The sequence below is a fragment of the Magnolia sinica genome, chromosome 17 (assembly GCF_029962835.1).
Source record: "Magnolia sinica isolate HGM2019 chromosome 17, MsV1, whole genome shotgun sequence".
Classification (NCBI taxonomy): domain Eukaryota; kingdom Viridiplantae; phylum Streptophyta; class Magnoliopsida; order Magnoliales; family Magnoliaceae; genus Magnolia; species Magnolia sinica.
Window position 1 is genome coordinate 17,140,295 of NC_080589.1, and position 19,093 is coordinate 17,159,387.

The 19,093-nt window shown below is 41.0% G+C and overlaps 1 protein-coding gene and 1 long non-coding RNA gene across 3 annotated transcripts in view; both read left to right on the top strand.

Annotated features, from left to right (window-relative positions):
- Positions 1-19,093, top strand: part of LOC131231039 (membrane-anchored ubiquitin-fold protein 3-like) — a 47,407-nt gene that overhangs the window by 20,986 nt on the left and 7,328 nt on the right. For both annotated transcript variants that reach the window (XM_058227122.1, XM_058227121.1), the window contains exon 4: positions 16,242-16,412. In XM_058227122.1, the coding sequence (XP_058083105.1) occupies positions 16,242-16,412 (171 nt within the window). The remainder of the gene's footprint in view (positions 1-16,241; positions 16,413-19,093) is intronic.
- LOC131231041 (uncharacterized) lies at positions 1,849-16,172 on the top strand. The gene is made up of 2 exons (XR_009164169.1): positions 1,849-6,051; positions 15,087-16,172. It is a non-coding gene; the product is annotated as an uncharacterized LOC131231041 (long non-coding RNA).

Consider the following 19,093-nt stretch of genomic DNA (forward strand, 5'->3'; position numbering starts at 1 on the left):
CCCAATCTCAGGCAGGTGGTCAGGAGGATAGACAAAGGAATGGAGGTGGCTAAGGAATTAGTTATGGGCACGCACTTGTGCACCCATCCCGTGAGGTACATCAAGACCACTATGACCGTGGTGTGCAACTTCTCAAAGGAGTTAAAGTAGATGTCCTCACGTTTGATGGCCACTTTGACCCTAAAGCTTTTCAAGATTGGTTGACAGATATGGACCACTTTTTTGAGTGGTATAACATGTATGGCCTTATGGCTAGAGAGAGTGCACCAGAGGCTAGTGTAGAATTACCCACTGAGGCCATTCCGGTAGTGGATGAGTTTCGTGATACCTTTCCTGATGATCTACCGGATGAGTTCCCCCCTATGAGGGATATACAACACACCAGGACGTGAGACACCGTACTACCTGTATCGGAGTTTGCGTTTAATAGTTCTGTTGATAGGTCTACATGTCTAAGTCCTTGTGAAGTCGTTACTGGTTATAAAACTAGGAAACCTATTGATCTTGTCCCTATGTCATTGTCCCATAGGCCGTCAGAGTTAGCAGAGTCTTTTGCGTATCACATTTATTCATGGCATCAAGAAATCAGGCAGAAGATCATGACTAGTAATGAACATTACACACTTTCTGCAGACCAACATAAACGTTTCAAGGAATTTAATGTAAGGGACTGATGGTCCGCATCAGGCTAGAGCGGTACCCTCATGAAGCCATTCATAAATTACATACGGGTAGCGCGGGACCATTCAAAATTATAAAACGAAACGGTCTCAATACGTATGTGGTAGATCTTCCACCTTCCATGGGAATTAGTTCTATATTCAATGTGGAAGATCTAGTTGCATTTTAGGGGACCACTAATACATTGTGCAACCTATCACCTAACCATCTCGATTCCCCAGACCTTTCCCTTGATCCATTGCCCCCTCCCGATTCATCTTCCGAGCCTCTACCTCCTATACCTATCCTTCCCACACCCAGAGAGGAGATAGTAGATATTTTGGACCATCAAATAATATCAACGTCAAACGGCGGATTTCAAAAGTTCCTGGTCAAGTGGAAGTCACACCCAACTTAAGACAGTACGTGGCTCACTGAGGAGGAGCTTCAGAGACTTGATCCTGACATCTTGGGATGGTTCAGGAGTTTTGTTTTGCCAGTGGCGAAATCTCTGCAGCCAGGGAGAGTTGATGGGGACATCTCGCGCACACGCACGCCCCCCTTACACACATAAGCAAGGAGGAGGGCTCCACCTTTTATCTGGATCGATGACGACATCCATGGAGGGCCTCTTAGTTAGAGGATTGTGTTTTGGTTCCTTGGGGTGGACCTGATCATCATATGGATCCCATCATTGGATCTCATAATCGTGGCCCACTACCCTAGGTGACCTAATACTTTGGGTTTTACTTATTATTGTTATTAGGAATATCATGGACAGTTTAGATTGCTTTGATTAATTATTATTTTTTATTACTTCGTCTCCAAGTAATAGGTTGCACACATGGCGTGAGTTTTGGGGTCTAGGGTTTTATTATAAATAGACACCCCTTATAGTCTTTTTTCTCAATGAAGATTAATAAAATTGTCGTGTTTTTCTGCTATAAATTTCTGAGTTATGAAGATTCAATTGGGTGTGAAACTCTCCCTTCCTCGAAGGGCTGACTGCTGTTGTGTGAAGCTACACTTATCTCGATTTGCCCCAACCTTCTTCCATCCATATTTCTCCTTCTATAATCATATACACTTCAAATCCATCCTCTATTGCGGCTGTTTTTCTCTCTACAACAGATTTCCAGAATCTGGCCCTGTAGGAGGGCTGAAACTTCGTGGAGCACCACGCACAAACCGTGCATCGAATTGAGCTGAGATTTGGCGGTTTTGGAGTCCATTACTGGCCGACCAGGGTCAAGGTGATCTTTTTTTGAATAGTGGGTCCCATACACGTGCAACCGGAATCACACGCACGTGCGTCTGGGCCATTGCTGCTATCCACACGTGCGGTACTTCTTTGGTTCGTCTCTCTCCTCTTTTTCACTCCTCTTTCACCTAAAATCCTTAAACCTAACCTTAAATTACTCGAATCCCCAATTTTGTGCCCTTTCTTCAACCTTAGGGTTCCCCGAATTGAAATTTCTGAATCCCTTGGATTGAGGGAATTATTTATGTGCATATGCGGATGAATTTACTCTCATTTGATTCTTGTTTGGTCTATAATTTTGATTGATCCTGCCCTAACATGTGTAGGCCTAGATCCGCATAAAATTCCCCTTAATTGAGTGTTTGAACTTTTGTGTGGGATGTGGAATTGTGTAATTATTTTTAAACTAGTGTGATCTAAAGCTTGAGAATCTTGCACGTCATACTTGAATTTCATGTCTTGCATCAGTCCAGGATTACTCGGTGAGGGTGATCGAAGACGAGATATCGTGGAGGCAGAATTCTAGAAGTAAATGGATAAAGGAAGGAGACAAAAATACCAAATATTTTCATTCTCTAGCTAGCACGCTAGCCAGAAAGAACAAGATCAGAAGTCTGTTGGTGCATGGAGTGCGTATTGAAGACAAACATCTTATATCAGAGGAGGCTATTTCTTTTTTCAGAAAACTCCTTCAGGCATATGACTGGCGCAGACCAAATCTGGACTTTCTCTCATTTATGCGTATTTCCGACCTGGAAGCTTCATTCCTTGAATCTGAGTTTACAATAGAAGAGGTTAAGGATGCGGTGCAGGCGTTGGGAGGAGACAAGACCCCCGGTCCTGATGGGTTTTCGATTCTGTTTTTTCAGCATTTTTGGAAAATTATTTAGGGAGACTTGATGGCCTTTATCAAGGAATTTCACGATAAAGGTAGGTTGTCGAGATCGATGGGGGCATCCTTTATTGTGCTTATCCCTAAAATTCAGCAGAATCTTTGCATGACTTTAAATCGATCAGTCTCCTTGGTGGGCCCTACAAAATTCTGGCCAAAGTTCTAGCTTCTCGGTTGAAGGGGGTCTTAAGCAAGATTATATCTCATAATCAAAGTGCGTTTATCTCGGGTAGGCAAATCACTGACAGTGCCCTCATTGCTTTTGAATGTCTAGACTCGAGTCATAAATCTGGATCCAAGGGCCTCTTATGCAGACTTGATTTAGCGAAGGCTTACGATCATGTCGATTGGAATTTTCTTCAATATATGCTTCATAGGATGGGTTTCGGGATCAAATGGGTGTCTTGGATGAAGGAATGTATCAGGTTAGTGTTCTTCTCGATTCTTATAAACGAGTCCCCCAAAGGTTTCTTTCAGAGTTCAAGGGGTCTGCGGCAGGGAGATCCGTTATCCCCCTTTTTATTCCTTATCGTGGGAGAGGCCCTTTCAAGTATATTGAGCAAAGGCCAGGCGGAAGGCATTATCGGTGGCTTCAAGGTGAAAGGCATGGACTCCCCTATATCTCGCATTTAATTCGCAGACAATACTCTTCTTTTTTGTGAGGCAGATCTCAACAAAGTAATCTCCGTACCTCTATCCGTTGTTTCGAAGCGGTTTTGGGCCTTAAAGTGAATCTGAGAAAGTCAAGGATGTTTGGCGTCAATCTGGATGAAGCTGAATCTAGAGTTTTCTGATTATTTCGACTGTGTGTTGGGATCTCTCCGGACCACCTTTGTTGGGCTCCCTTTATGCGTAGGTAAACCTTCGTTGGTTTTATGGGATAAAGTAATCGATAGGTTTGAATCATATTTAGCCAAGTGGAAATGCAGATATTTATCTTTAGGAGGTCGTCTTACTTTGATTAAAGCGGCGCTCTCTAATCTTCCCCTATATTTTATATCTCTATTCAAATGTCCGGCTAAGATTCTCGTTATATTAGAAAGACTGAGACATGACTTTCTTTGGCAAGGGATGGAAGAAAAGAAGAAATTTCATTTGGTCAATTGGAAAGAGGTTTGTCAGCAATATCAAGGAGGAGCTGGTGTTAGAAACCTTAAAGTTATGAATCATGCCCTGCTAGGCAAGTGGTGGTGGAGACTTGGGATAGAAAATGGGGCTCTATGAAATATTCTGATCAAATGCAAATATGGGCGCACGTCTGAAGGTTGGTGGTCTAAGGACTCTTCTTCCTATAGAGCCTCTGCTCTATGGAGAGGTGTGTTATGTTCTAATAAGGAAGTTCGCAGGAGTATTGGTCATTCTATAGGCAAAGGAGATAAAACCAGATTTTGGGAAGATATCTGGGTAGGTTATTCGGTTTTGAAAGATGATTTCCCCTCGATATATCGTTTGGCTCCCATCTCATCCATTGCGGTTGTTGATTGCTACTCAATCCATGGTAATGACGTTGTCTGGCATCCCCCATGTGGAAGGAACTTTCATGACTGGGAAATTGGAGAATTTACTGCATTACTTGATCATATTGGTTAATGTAATCCAGATATTCTTCAAAATGATAGGCTTGTTTGGAGACCTGACAAAAAGGGGTTATTTTCAGTGAAATCCCTATATCTCTGTATTGGCAGGAAATCAGTTTTAACCGACGAGGTGATGATAGCTAAAGTGTGGAAATATAAAGTGCCTCCCAAGATTGCAGTTTTCAGATGGTTAGTGGGGAAGAGGAAAGTCCTTACAGTTGACAGTCTAAGAAAAAGGGGAATGATTATCTCCAATATTTGTATCTGCTGTATGGCAAATGAAGAAACAATAGACCATCTATTCATTCGCTGTCCTTTCTTCCATCAGGTATGGTCAGTCCTGCTTTCTTCGTTCGCGATCTCCTGGACTTTCCCTCACTCTACGGATCATCTTCTCTCAGCCTGGCATGGTGTCTCCCCGGGTAAAGATATTTCTCTGGTTTGGAGAATGTCTCTTTTAGCTGTTTGGTGGGCAGTTTGGGAAGAAAGAAATAGTAGGTGTTTTAGAGATGTTTCCAAGTTGGTGGACTTCATAGTCAAGAGAGTGCATCAATTTATCATTGAATGGGCCTGTAGTATGGTTAATTTGTCAAGTTGTAATTTTTCTCTTTTTTAAAGGGTGTTTGGCCTGCCTTCTCAGCGGGCTTTTCCCCTTCTTATTCTCCCTTTCCTTTTAATGAATTCTTCAGTTAATTCTTAAAAAAAAAAAATCTTGTTCACAGCTGCACTCATCAAAGAAGCGTTACTGTTGAAGATCCTGCCATTCCTTTCAATCTAAATAGACCAAAGCAAAGCTTGCACCACCATACTCCGCAGAAGACGCCTGATGGAACCCCAAGCCGAAGCTGATCAGCCCTCAGTCAGCTCGAAAACAGATTTTGGAAAACCCACTCGTGCCGAATTTGGCAATGACTGCTTGCCCAAACGTCTTCAACAAACTAATAGTGGATAAGGAGGTGGTCAAACAGTTCTTCATTAACATAGCACATGAAGCACCTATTTAGAGTTGCAGTCCCTCTGTGCTTGAGATGATCAACAATTAAGATCTTAAGGCTAGCCACAGTAAGGCTTTAATCTTAAGAAGAATAGTTGCTGACCAAATCCTCTTATATGACAATGATCTACAAGAATCACCTTCAGACAACACCAGGTAAAGAGAATTGACTGAAGATAGTGCATCTGTTGTGAGGCCTAGATATGCCTATCCTAGGGATATAAACCCCCTGTAAGGTATCCAACGGACTTGCAAGATTGTTGATTGCTTCATCTTTTAAATTCTATCTGAAGAAGTGCTCCTGAATAATTTGCCACCCAACCTCTGAAAGAATTGATCAACTGCAGTGCCTTTATTGATAGATAGGACATATATCAACTCAAAAGATTCACTTAACGACATGTCCGAGCATCACAAGTCTTCCTAAAGATGCAGTCTATTTCTTTTGCTAACTCTGTGTCAGAAGTGGTTAAAATTGAAAAAACTGAGCCTATGAAATTGCTTGCAATATATTATAACCAGCCATGCAAGAAGCACAATTGACGTCCCATGGCCACCAATTACTAACGCAGGACAACTAACCACTCGGTCTAAAAGCTCGAACTGATAGAGCATGGCAAATCAATCCCATTTTCTCATAGCGCAGGCCCCACATCTCATGGGTTAGGTCCTCGGCCAAACCCCCCTCGTGGGCCCCATAGTATATGGGTTCCGTATCACACGAGCCACCCGCCTCACACGGGAGCACAATCCATATCCTATGGGTTAGGTCCTCGGCCGGTGTGAAAATGTCTCTACATTAATCACCCTTGGTGAGGAGTCTCGAACACGAGACCTCTTGCTATGATACCGCTTTGACGCAGGACAACTACCCACTTACTCTAAAAGCTCGAATTGATAGAGTGCGGCGAATTAATCACTTTATCTCATAGCACAGACCCTACATCTCATGGGTTAGGTCCTCGGCCGGACCCCGCATGGGCCCCACATCACATGGGTTCTGCATCACACGAGCCACCTGCCTCACACAGGTGGGGCCCACTTCACACGGGCCACCCACCCCAAGCATGCCCCCTCATCCCACAAGCCATCCCACTCGAGCCTGGTGTGAAAATGCCCTTGCATTAATTACCCAACAAGGCTATATTGATCATTATGATGTTTTTTAAGGCCCAAATCCCTAGAATGGATTTGTTTGCAGACATCTTCACACTACCTATGATCAAGGTGTCCCGTATCGGTATCGGTTAACGTAACGGTGACCTCCAAAACCGATACGGATACGGGGGCGTAACGGCCCGTAACGGCGCAAATTTTTTTTTTTGCCAAAAAAATATGAAAAAATATGGATTAAATCCGGAATATTCTAAGCATTCCAAATATGCATTCATTTATAAATTGGAACATGTTTATGGGGGTGTAACGGTCCACTCTTTGGTGAGAAGTTGTATCGGACTGTCTGATGAATTTATGAACCAGATAACCTGAATTTGACTACAAAATTTATATATTTAATTTTCTAACTATCTACTATCAATGATAGATATATTAGAATGAATGTAATATGAAAATATCTTACATTTAGGTGTTTGCAATTATTTTTGAGGGCCAAAATTCATGCGTAAATAGAAAAAAATATAAAAAAAAAATATAAAATGGCACCCCAAATATATAAAATGCACAGTAACATGTTCTACTATGATTAACACATCATATGACATCATTAAAACAGTAAAAGAATCATTAAAAAATGATTTTTCGAATTTTCAAAAAAAGGGCCGAAATAAATGCGTAAATAGAAAAAAATATTAAAAAAATATAAAATGGCACCCTAAATATGTAAAATGCACATTAACATGTTCTACTATGATTAACACATCATATGACATCATTAAAACAGCAAAAGAATCATTAAAAAATGATTTTTCGAATTTTCAAAAAAAGGGCCGAAATATATGCGTAAATAGAAAAAAATATAAAATGGCACCCCAAATCTGTAAAATGCATATTAACATGTTCTACTATGATTAACACATCATATGGCATCATTAAAACAGCAAAAGAATCATTAAAAAATGATTTTTCGAATTTTCAAAAAAAGGGCCAAAATAAATGCGTAAATAGAAAAAAATATAAAAAATATATAAAATGGCACCCCAAATCTGTAAAATGCACATTAACATGTTCTACTATGATTAACACATCATATGGCGTCATTAAAACAGCAAAAGAATCATTAAAAAATGATTTTTCAAATTTTCAAAAAAAGGGCCAAAATAAATGCGTAAATAGAAAAAAATATTTAAAAAATATAAAATGGCACCCCAAATCTGTAAAATGTACATTAACATGTTCTACTATGATTAACACATCAAATGGCATGATTAAAACAGCAAAACAACCATTAAAATTTGATTTTTCGAATTTTAAAAAAAGGGGCCAAAATTCATGCGTAAATAGAAAAAAATATTAAAAAATTATTAAATGGCACCCCAAATCTGTAAAATGTATATTAACATGTTCTACTATGATTAACACATCATATGACATGATTAAAACAGCAAAACATATTAAAAAAAGTATAAATACCTATTTTTGACGAATTTCTGAAAAATGGCCCACCGAGCTTTGATTCAAAAAAATCTGTAATATAATGTGTTTTTATCTCAAATACCTAGCTAAGGTTGGTCGAAATTAGTAGTAGAAGGAGTAAAAAATAGTTTAGAAGCAAGAGGTTTCAAAAAAATAGCAAAAAATGAGCTAAAAATGGAAAAAAAAAAGTTACCGTTACGGGCCCGTTACGGCCGTTACACCCCGTAACGGGCCCGTATCGGCCGATACGGGTACAAAAAATCGTATCAGCCGATACGGCCCCGAAACGGGTAACGGTTCGCACCGTTACCATTACGTATCGGCCGATACGGCCGATACGTAACCGATTTGGCACACCCTGCCTATGATGCTTAAGTCATTGCAAATGAACCTTTTCTGTGCTCAACTCTATGTTTGCGACTTTTATTAGGTATGTCAAAATAGACAACAAATATAGCAGTAAACATTTTAGAACAGATTTGATTAAAAGTAATTTTTCTTCCAATTGATAGTAGGTAGGTCACATTTCAAAATAGCTAACTTCCTGTTGTACTTTTTGATCACTCCATCTCAAATTTCTTTCTTAGATATGCCTATAAAAAGAGGAATTACCAGATCATTCATTGGGAAAGTAGGTACCCCACACCCTATTTCCTTTATGATAGCAGTTACAGGCTCAATGTCTAAGTTTACACTTGTGATTCTGCTTTTGTCACATTTACCTTCGGGTCTGAAGCGACTTCGAAAAGCAGAATATCCCTTACGTTTTAAGCCTTCGTCCACCAAGTTGTCTCGTCTCCGAATAACGAAGTATTGTTTGCATATTTAACTTGGGTCACATCGATCTCCCCATTACCCAAACGCATACCCTAATAATGCTAGCTTGACAGCCCGCTTCGACAGTTTGGGCAATGATTCAGCAAACAACAAAGGAGTAATGGGGATGGAGGGTCCCCTTGACAGATGCCAGGCTCACCCTTGAAGAAGCCCTTGAGTGTGTCGTTTGCTAGATTAATGAATCATGGGAGGAATGCAGGCTCTGATCCAGCTCTTGCCATTTGATGCCAAATGCCGTGCGATGATATATGAGAAGTTCCCAATTGACACAACCATAAGCCTTCTCGATATCTACTTTGAACATAAATCCAGTTAGCTCATTCCTACTTTATTTGTCAACAAGCTCATTGGCATAGAACGGTTGATCAAGAGCTGATCTACGAAGAATATAAGCACTTTGGGATGCAGAAATTATGCAGTTGATCACTTTTCCCCAATCTCCCATATCATGCGTTGGCAATCACCTTGTAAGCACTACTATTAAGGTTGATTGGTCTGTAGTCTGAGACTGTTTCTTTCCCTTCTTTCTTCAGAGCTAATGCAGTGGAAGCACCTAACGATTTGTAAACTGTAGCCTGATAATGAAATTCACTGAGAACCATTGTTAAATTTTCCTTGATCACATCTCAGCAACTTTCGAAGAAGGTTAATGGGAAGCAATCCGACCCAGATGTTCAATTGGCATCAAATATGGCAGCAGGAACCTCTTCTGGTTTGAAGGATGCTTCCAGTTCCGCAGGTTGCTCAACAGAGATGTCACCGAACTCAACCCCTCCTAACAACAGTCTCAAGGGGAACTCTTTACAAAAGGCTCAAAGAAATGAGAATGTACAGATTTCAAGTTTACCATATAGTCACATCACCTTCTTTGATTGAGGAGAACCAATTCGCTTTTCTGTGTGCACCTGCATCTTATGGATGTAGGGCATATTGTTGTCCCCTTCGTTGATCCATTTGTCAATGGATTGTTGTCTCCAATGAATATCTTCCCTCCACAAAATGGCAACTAACGGTGCAGCAACTTCCTCTTTCTTGGTCGCAATGTCTTGGTACATATTCCCACTGTCTCGTCATCTCTATCTGTGTGCTCTTGTTCTAGAGGCTCCTTCGAAAATTTCAGATCACCGAAAGCACCTTTTCCCATTCCTTTAACCTTGCTTTCACCTGTCAAAGCTTGCTACTGAACTGGTGCCTCACACTGCCCTCAATGACAAAGGATGCCCACAGCTCCTAAACCAAAAATGAAACTTGTAAGTGTTCGATCCACATTAATTCCAACTGGAACAGTCAGGGGTCCCATGATTTGAGCATAGTGGAAAGACATTGGTTTATGATCTGACATTCTCTGAGGATTACTTTTTTATTTACTTCAAAGAAAGTGTCCTCCCTAGAGGGAGAAATAAGGAACCGGTCTAGACAACTCATTGCCGGAACATCCTGATTGTATGACAATGTGAACTTGGCACCCCGCAGGAAGAAATCAGTCAGCCCCCACTTCACGACAAACCTTAGTTGCACGATCCTTCCAAAGCACTCCCGCTCCTGCTTCTGATAGCACGCCCACTCCTGCCTCGTAACCTTTTATACTTGCTAACGTGTTGAAACAAACGCTTCCTGGCTCCCGCACTCACATATATTGCTGCTTCGCTTCATGCTTCATGCAAATATACGACAAACTCATTGAAGCCTTTCATGCTTGTGGTAATTCTAGACCAATCTTCTTCTTTTTTTCGTGACCGAATCTGTTAACATCAAAGTCACCACCCAAGCACCATGGAACATCGTTGCAGCTTGGATCATGACCAAGCACATTCTAGAACTGTTGCTTCTTTCCCAAGACATTAGGACTACAGTGAAGTTAAAACCCAGGAGTATCCGCCATCCAGTCACCACTAATTGCAATAGAATGACAGCAACCATCTACCCGCCATTGATGATATAAAATGGCACCAACCATTGATCTACATGATGATCAATGGTGGGCCATTTACATGGCCAATGTCCAATGCATGCAGAACCTTACTGTAGGACTGATCAAAAGATTTTATTATGGAGAAGAAACAGATGGAAGAGGAGGAAGAAGGAGAGAGTGAGAGAGATGAGAGGGAGACGGGAATTGCAAAATGTGTAGAGTTGGGATATGCAAACCCTATACTCCTCTCTTTTTATAATATTATAAATGTGTGTACAAAATGTTTAGGGGTCTTGGTCCCCAACATGTGGATTGGGCCGAAGCCCATGTATGCAACTTCTAACTTCCTATGCAACTCTTCAGATTTCCTATTCAACTCACACTTTCAGCATGAAAACTTCTACCTGGTGCTGATCTTGTAGAAGCCGCTTGTAGGTGTGAAGATGAGAAAGGAAGAAGAGAGAATATGAAAGAGGAGAGCTTAGAGAGGAGAATGTGGGTTGCTCAGGTAGGAAACCAAGCAGCATCTCTTTATTATAAATATCCCAAAACCGTGTACATTGCTGTATGGCCATCTTGGGCTTTGCTAGTGGGCTAGACCCAAATGCCTAGTTATTCATCTCTAGTTTATATTTTATTCAATTATGTGCAAAAGGCTATTAAGTGACTATTCCTTTCAACAGATGAAACCTTTCTCAATGAATTTGAATCCCACATAATCAGAATTCACCTGATTTGTGACCTTTATTCACACCCTTCTAAAGTCCAAAATCTCCTTAACTTCATAGATGGCCATTGATTCCTTTTTCATCTCTTGCAGCAAAAGCACACCAGCTTTATTGGAGCAAACTAGATCTTTAATTGCTAATCTTTTATATATTCTTCCCAACCCCATGTTGTTCCAAGAAATGAGATTCTCTTGGGCATAATTCCAAGATTGATTCTCTCCCCCTGAAGGCATCCTTCTCACCTGCCTATCAACGTAACTTATGCTCAATTTTAAGTTTTGAAGTTCCCTAAATCGCATTGGTTTCTTAATAGTCGAGATAACACAAGAAGAACTGGCCAATATTCTTCTGGTTTCAATTCTACGAAGAATGGTTTTGAAGTGCTCTTCGTCTCCATCAATGTTGACCCCAATCATTTTTGCTAACTTTGCAGGATTCCTATTGACCCATGGTGACTCATCTGAATCCCTTCCATCAGATAGTGCAAGGAATAAACCTTCAATGGGGACCAAAGCAATCTCTTCTTTTATTTCCTCCACACAATAAGTTATATTGGCCACTATTGATCAAGCCCTTTGTGGCTCTGCCAGATCATCAGACATTGCACATTGACTGCTGTCTTCCAGACATTTGGCTTTTAAAACTGGTCTTCCCCAGACCCTCTTCACCTTTTGTGAGTTTTCTCTCCCTCACAGATCTCTCCAACAGAACTTCAACCTCAACAGAGCCCCATTCATATACCCCACCTCTGCTGCAGAAACATGGTAGCTTCGACTGGAGTAAATGATGAGGCACCCCCTGTGACATTAGGGGTAAATGTTGCACTCCAAACCAGCCCCTGATACTTCCCGAACCGACGTTGACCTCAAAGACGGCAAAGGTACACAAAGAAGAGGGCTGGCATGAGAGATAAAAAAAGAAGAAAAGGAATAGGAGAAACATTTCCACTAGAGAAGGCAAGTCGGGGTAGTTGAGAAGGCAAAGGTGCACCAACAACTGTCCTTTACATGCTTCCAACAAGACTACCATTCTTTTAAGGTGTCTAAACTCTTTTATGGACTTACGAACATTTAGTATGCTGTGCACCTCTACAGAGCTACCATGTGACCACTACTGCAGGGACGAAAAGAAATCCTAGACCCCTCTGCAACTCCTCTGCTATATCTGATTATTGATCCACACTAGTCCGCCGCTGCCTTCCTCTCATCTCCTCAACCTCCCCTTCGAACACACTGTTTGCTCTATCTGAGCGACTGGGGACTTGCTGACTTAGGGAAGGACCGGAAGAAGATCTAGTCCCATCAATCAGGCTTTTGGGGGTTGATTGGTCAGAGCAAGTTAGCGCCAAGGTTGTTAGAGCCAAGGTTTAAATGGTGGTATAAACAAGAAATGACTGGCCCCCGATCTCCAGATCTAGCAAGCATTGGCTGAAGGAAGAACAGAGAGATTCTACTCAACCTTCTCTGTCTACATGTCTCTAGCTTCACGTGCATTAATTTGCCTTCCAGAGAGTAGCCTGCCATTTACATTGATTGCCATGCATGCTTTGTCTAAGTACCAGAATTGAACAAAAGTAATACTGTGGCTTATGCCTATGCCTTTCATCTTCAGAATGAAAGCAACCTCTGCAAAGCAAAATCTTCCAAAAGCTTCCTTTAGATCGTCTATAGTAATAAATAATAAAAACAGGATATTGCTGATGAATATGGTGAATGTATGATATTAGCTCTTCACCAAGAAGACCTAATTTTGCCTACGCTTCAAGGGCCCGTTTGGATACCACTAGACCTTTTCTACTTACAACAGTAGATAAATAACTTATTTCAAGTTTGGTTTATGATTGGTTATGAGTAACTCTTTTACTTAAAGTACTTAATAACTTCAATTAAATTTTTTAGCTTTTCTACTTTTCATATATTGCTGAAGAGAGGCATTGGGACAGATGAAAGAGAGGAGAAGCTCATAAGTATGTTGTTTACCAAACATACTTATCAACTTAGTAAGTAGAAACCAAGATAAGCTACTTGAAGCATTGGTAGCTTATCTTAATAAACTTAAGATCCAAATGGCCCCTAAATTTTTTTAAAAAAAAAAAGGGAAGGAAAAGAAAGGGCTCTTGTTGGCCTAAACCTGACCCAAGGCCTGCGAGAAATTGTTATATCATCAAGGTATTTAAGATGAGAGATATTTTGTCCATCCTGGTAAAACTTCAATGCCATGGAACTTTTAGTCCTAAAAATGAATGAAACATAGTGGCACCAAGGAAAAGACGAAATGGTATGAGGAAACCCCCTCCCTCAAACCTCTATTATCTCCAAATAACCTAGATAGCTGCCATTGATTGTGAAAAGGAAAATGCCTGCAAATATGCACCACTTCCAAATCCACTGCATTTAATTCACAACTCATTGTATTAAGAATTTGAAAAGGGATTCTGGATGAGCCACTTACTGCCATCCTCTAAATTCTTTCCAATATCTTTCTTGGGCACTGGGCATGAGTGCCTTCTTTTGTGCCTTTCATCAGTGATGAAGGACAATTAACCACTTGCTTTAAAAGCTTGAACTGATAGAGTATGGTGAATTAATCCCTTTTATCTCATAGCCCAGGTCTCACATCGCATGGGTTAGGACCTTGGCTGAACCCCCCTCATGGGCCCCACATCACATGGGTACCGCCTCACACAGGCCACCCACCCTAAGGTGTTCTGTATCCGTTATGATACGCCCGAAAAGGCCGATACGTACATGACCATTACGCGATACGGGGGTGAAACAGGGCAATTGATTTTTTGGCACTGTATCGGCCGTTACAAGGCATAACGACCGTTACCCCCATAACGGTCAAAAAACGACCACTTTTTTCCCTATTTAAATCCATTTTTCTCCCCCTTTTTTAATCTTTTCTCATTCCAAAAGCTCTCCTAGATCATTTTACAATAGATTTCGACCACTCTTACTATAGTTTTTAATATTAAAATCGTAGATTGAAGTGATTTGAGCGAATAAAAGTTCCGATGGCCTCTCTTTTTTTCAAAAAATTGAAAAAGTAGTATTTATGCAAATTTTCTTATTTCTAGTTTTAATGCTTTATTGTGGTGTAAACATTAGATACATATAATCATGTTTACAAATTCACTAGACAACCCGATGCAACTCTCACCAAAGAGTGGACCGTTACACTAACATAAACATATTCAAAACAAAAAATGAATACATATTTGCAATATTTACATTATTCTTAAATTTATAAATATTTTTTCAAAATTTTTCGGCAAAAGAAAATTTTCAACTGTTACGGTGGTCGTAACAGTCATTACACCCCCGTATCGGCCGTTACAGTCGATACCCGTATCGGTAATGGTGGTGACTGTTACGGCCACCGTTACCGATACGGAATACCTTTGCCCATCCCGAGTGTACCCCTGCATCCCACATGCCACCCTACTCGAGCCCGGTGTGAAAATGCCCTTGCATTAATCACCCCCGATGAGGAGTCTCGAACATGAGACCTCCCGCTCTGATACCATTTTGATGCAGGACAATTAACCACTCGCTCTAAAAGCTCGAATTGATAGAGCATGGCGAATTAATTCCTTTATCTCATAGCCCAGCCCCACATTGCATGGGTTAGGACCTTGGCCGAACCCTCCTCGTAGGCCCCACATCATATGGGTACCGCCTCACACGGGCCGCCCACTCTGAGTTTGCTCCTGCATCCCACAGGCCACCCCACTCGAGCCCGGTGTGAAAATGCCCCTACATTAATTAGTGATTTCATTACCTGCATCACAATGTCAAAGAACCGTCTCTCTCAAACAAACCAATGTTGGCTGGATGCAACCAGGAAAAAAGAAAAGAAAAGAAAAGATAACACACAGCTTCCTAAACGGTACAAGGGTAATCTTAATTCCATGGGCAAATCTTCGAGACAATCTCTATTAAAGTAACGTGATGGCTAAATCAATGGACACTCCCTACTAAATACATAGGTGAAACTGTACTTTGGTTGGAGGTACTCCCAACATTGGGACTAAGCAGTATTAGTAAGTGACTAATGGCAGCAATACAGATTCATCGATAGAGGCCAACAACCTTCTAGGGTTCCCAAAACGCCTAGAAAAAAGAAGAAAATAACCTGATCTCTTTATGCTTAGAGATTGAACAAGTGCATCAAGACTCAATTCCTGGCAATACTGTTTGATCCCATTTTATCCTCTGGTTACATTGTACTTTTTATGCCCACACATATCTAATGCCACTGGCCTTTCAGTCTTATTTATGATGCATTGACGGTCTTGGTACTTCTGCAGTATTGTTGTAGCAAGAACCATTGCTTCTAAGATTTATAGATGTCAGTTCTCCAGACTGCAGAAGCTTCCAGGCAACCTACTTTCTACCACATGTGGTGGCGCAGGTGGTGAATTGGGACTGTCCATCTAGGGTTTCTGTAGTGGATGGACTGCAGCTCAAAACTGCACAGCTCAGATGACCCAATCCCATTCATGGCTAACTGAGACTGTTCATCTATTTTTGGTATTTTCCCATTAAGTTGCACTAACAATCTGATTGCTAAGATCTTCTGATCAATGTGTTATTCACCATCCATGTTGCTATATTTACGGTGTTGTTTATGTCAAGTAAGCTCAGTGGAGACGACTCCACTGTGAATCAAGTCCCACTTCTGTGGTACTCTTACCCTATAATATTAACTGGAATTTTTTAAAAATAAAATTATTGGTCCCTTTCTGATGTGCTATTTGTGTCTTTAATGAACCTGTGCCGCCAGACAAAAAAATTGTGCCCAAGGCAGTGAATGATGTGAAACTCATATATTCTGGAAAAGTCTTGGAGAATGCGAAGACACTCGCTGAGTCCAGAATACCTCTTGGGGAGCTTCCTGGTGGGGTCATCACAATGCATGTGGTGGTTCAGCCCTCTGTGGCAAGAAAGAAAACAGGTATGTGTTTGTATTTTGGCACTCGTTGCCTTGTTTTGAAATTGCTGCATTTGCATTCTGTATTAGTAGGGGAACTATAGGAGTTCCAATGTGCCCAGTATTTAACAGTTGTCCGATATTTGAGCCTTTTAGATGGTTGATTTGATGGGCCACACTGGATGGGGATGCCCATAAAATTTCTCAAAAAGGAAATGTAACCCTTCAAACAGTGATGTATGTACAAATAGACAATTCGGAAAGAAACATAGTAATGGTCGGGAAAAAGGAACCAAAAAGTTTGGTGGATGCTTAGGGCCCGTTTGGATACCACCAAATAAGTTACTTTTTCTACTTACAGCAGTAGATAAGTAAGCTTATTTTAGATAAGTAAGTTTGATTTATCATTAGTTATAAGTAACTTTTTTACTTAAAACTGCTTCAGTCACTTCAATTAATTCTTTTAGCTTTTCTACTTTTCATAAGTTGCTGAAGAGAGGCATCAAGAAAGACGAAAGAGAGGCGAAGCTGATAAGTATGTTGTTTACCAAGCATACTTATCTACTTACGTAAGTAGAAACCAAGATAAGCTACTTGAGGCATAAGTAGGTTAAGTAACTTACAATCCAAACTCCCCCGTGGTATCTTCTGATCTGGAACAGGAAGATTTTGGGACATCCTGATGCACAGCTGGTCTCTTCGGCTCAGGATCTGGATCATCCAGAGGCCCGTTGTTTGGCAATCCAGACCAATTTTCTCCTGCTGATAAAGAAAGGGGGGGACCTGAATCTCCAAGTGATAGGCCGGTGGGCACGTTGCACCCTGTCTTTTTCTTGTCTTCTTTTTATTTGTATTTTTATCAGCAGGACATTCATGTCCTGTTGTATCAGTAGATTCAGGAATCAGTCAGGACCCTAACTCCTCCATTGTTGGGGAAGTTTATCGAGACATGATTTGTTGGGCTCCTCTTGGGTGCATTAGCAGGCATTTTCTTTACCTGATTAACTGCCAAGAATCCCAGTCAAGGTCTGTGTGAATCTTCCAATCTTTTTTGTCTCTCCCCTGATTGGATATGTAAAAGCTGCACCTTCTTGTATGTAGAAATGCCAACACCACTCATGTGTGAACGTGGAAGATCCAAGCTGCTCGTCTGGCAGAGCCCATCTTTTAGCTCTCTATTGGTTGTAAAAATCAGGTCCTGTCGGATCAGAACTTGTTAACCCATGCATGCACAATGTGGATCATTGATAAATTTCACCTTCTTGTATGTAGAAATGCCAACACCACTCATGTGCCAACTTGGAAGATCCAAGCTGCTCATCTGGCAGAGCCCATCTTTTAGCTCTCTATTGGTTGTAAAAATCAGGTCCTGTCAGATCAGAACTTGTTAACCCATGCATGCACAATGTGGATCATTGATAAATTTCTTACAGCGTATGTGTCTGTACCTACAGCATAAAAATCAGGTCTTGTCTGATCAAAACTCATGCTTCTTGGATGTGTTGCCTGCCTGATGAGTGAATCAGCCTGATTTGGGCCAGGGCACCTTCACAGCGGGTGCCTACTGATGGGCGGCTCTGGTCTCACACACCTCTGCCACATTGGCACGCAAAGCACTAGTGACTTGAATGGGAACTTGGAGATCTCCATTGGCATGGTTCGATCAACATGAGATTGGGCCAAGTAGATCAGTGGCTGATGTTTACAGTCTGGCAGAAGATCACATCATCTTTCCCAACACCCAGGACTATGGCATCCACACACACGGGCACGGATTAGGTACTTACCCCTGCCTGTCCCAAGCTCGGAATAGGCTGGGGCTCTGAGGGGCCCACCGTGATGTATGAGCTTATCAACACTGTCCATCCATTTTTCCATGTCATTTTAGGATATAAGCTAAAAATGAAGCATATCTAAGGATTAGGTGGAACACGCAGTGGGGATTAAACACACCATTAAAAACATCTTGGGTAGTAGAAGCCTTCGATCTGCCTCATTTTTAGGCTTATAGTGATGCGGACATCCGGCCATTCATAGTATATCAACGCAGGATGCATGCGTTACCCGTGTCAATGTGGTTAGATGACGGGTATGGGTCGGGTCTCTAGAGGTTGAAGACCTTACACGTATTCGTGACATCTGTAAGTTGCTTGAAAGAGACATTTGAATCGTTGGATCGTGAGGATGGTGTGATAGGACCGTTGGATCGTCACGGCCCACTTTCATTACGCCACCTTCATGGCGTTATCATCGGGCATCTTTAATTTGAATTTAGTTTATGAACATTTGATTTATTTAAGTTTTGAGACAATTTGCGCACAATTTTTGTGTGAATTTCTTTTCTTTTCTTTTTTTTGAAACTTTTTTTAGTAGGGGTATTTTGGTAATTTCATGTAATTACGAATTTATAAGGGTTGCCCTAAACCTAAAGCATGTTATTATGTTTATAAAAGAAAAAGAGAGCTTTTTTGCTTCTAATGATTTCGTCTTCGATTTCCAGTGATTGGAATAGGGCATGAGGCCCAGGGAAGTAATTTCTCATCCTCCACTTCTTTTTCCTTCTTTCTTTTCTTAAGGTACTATTTTCTTTAACCCCATTCTCTTCATTTTCTCGTAAAATCTTTAGATCTAGAAGCCGATCTTGTTTCTTTTTTTTTTTTATCTAAATCATTGGATCTTAAAAATTTTCATCCCCACATTAACCT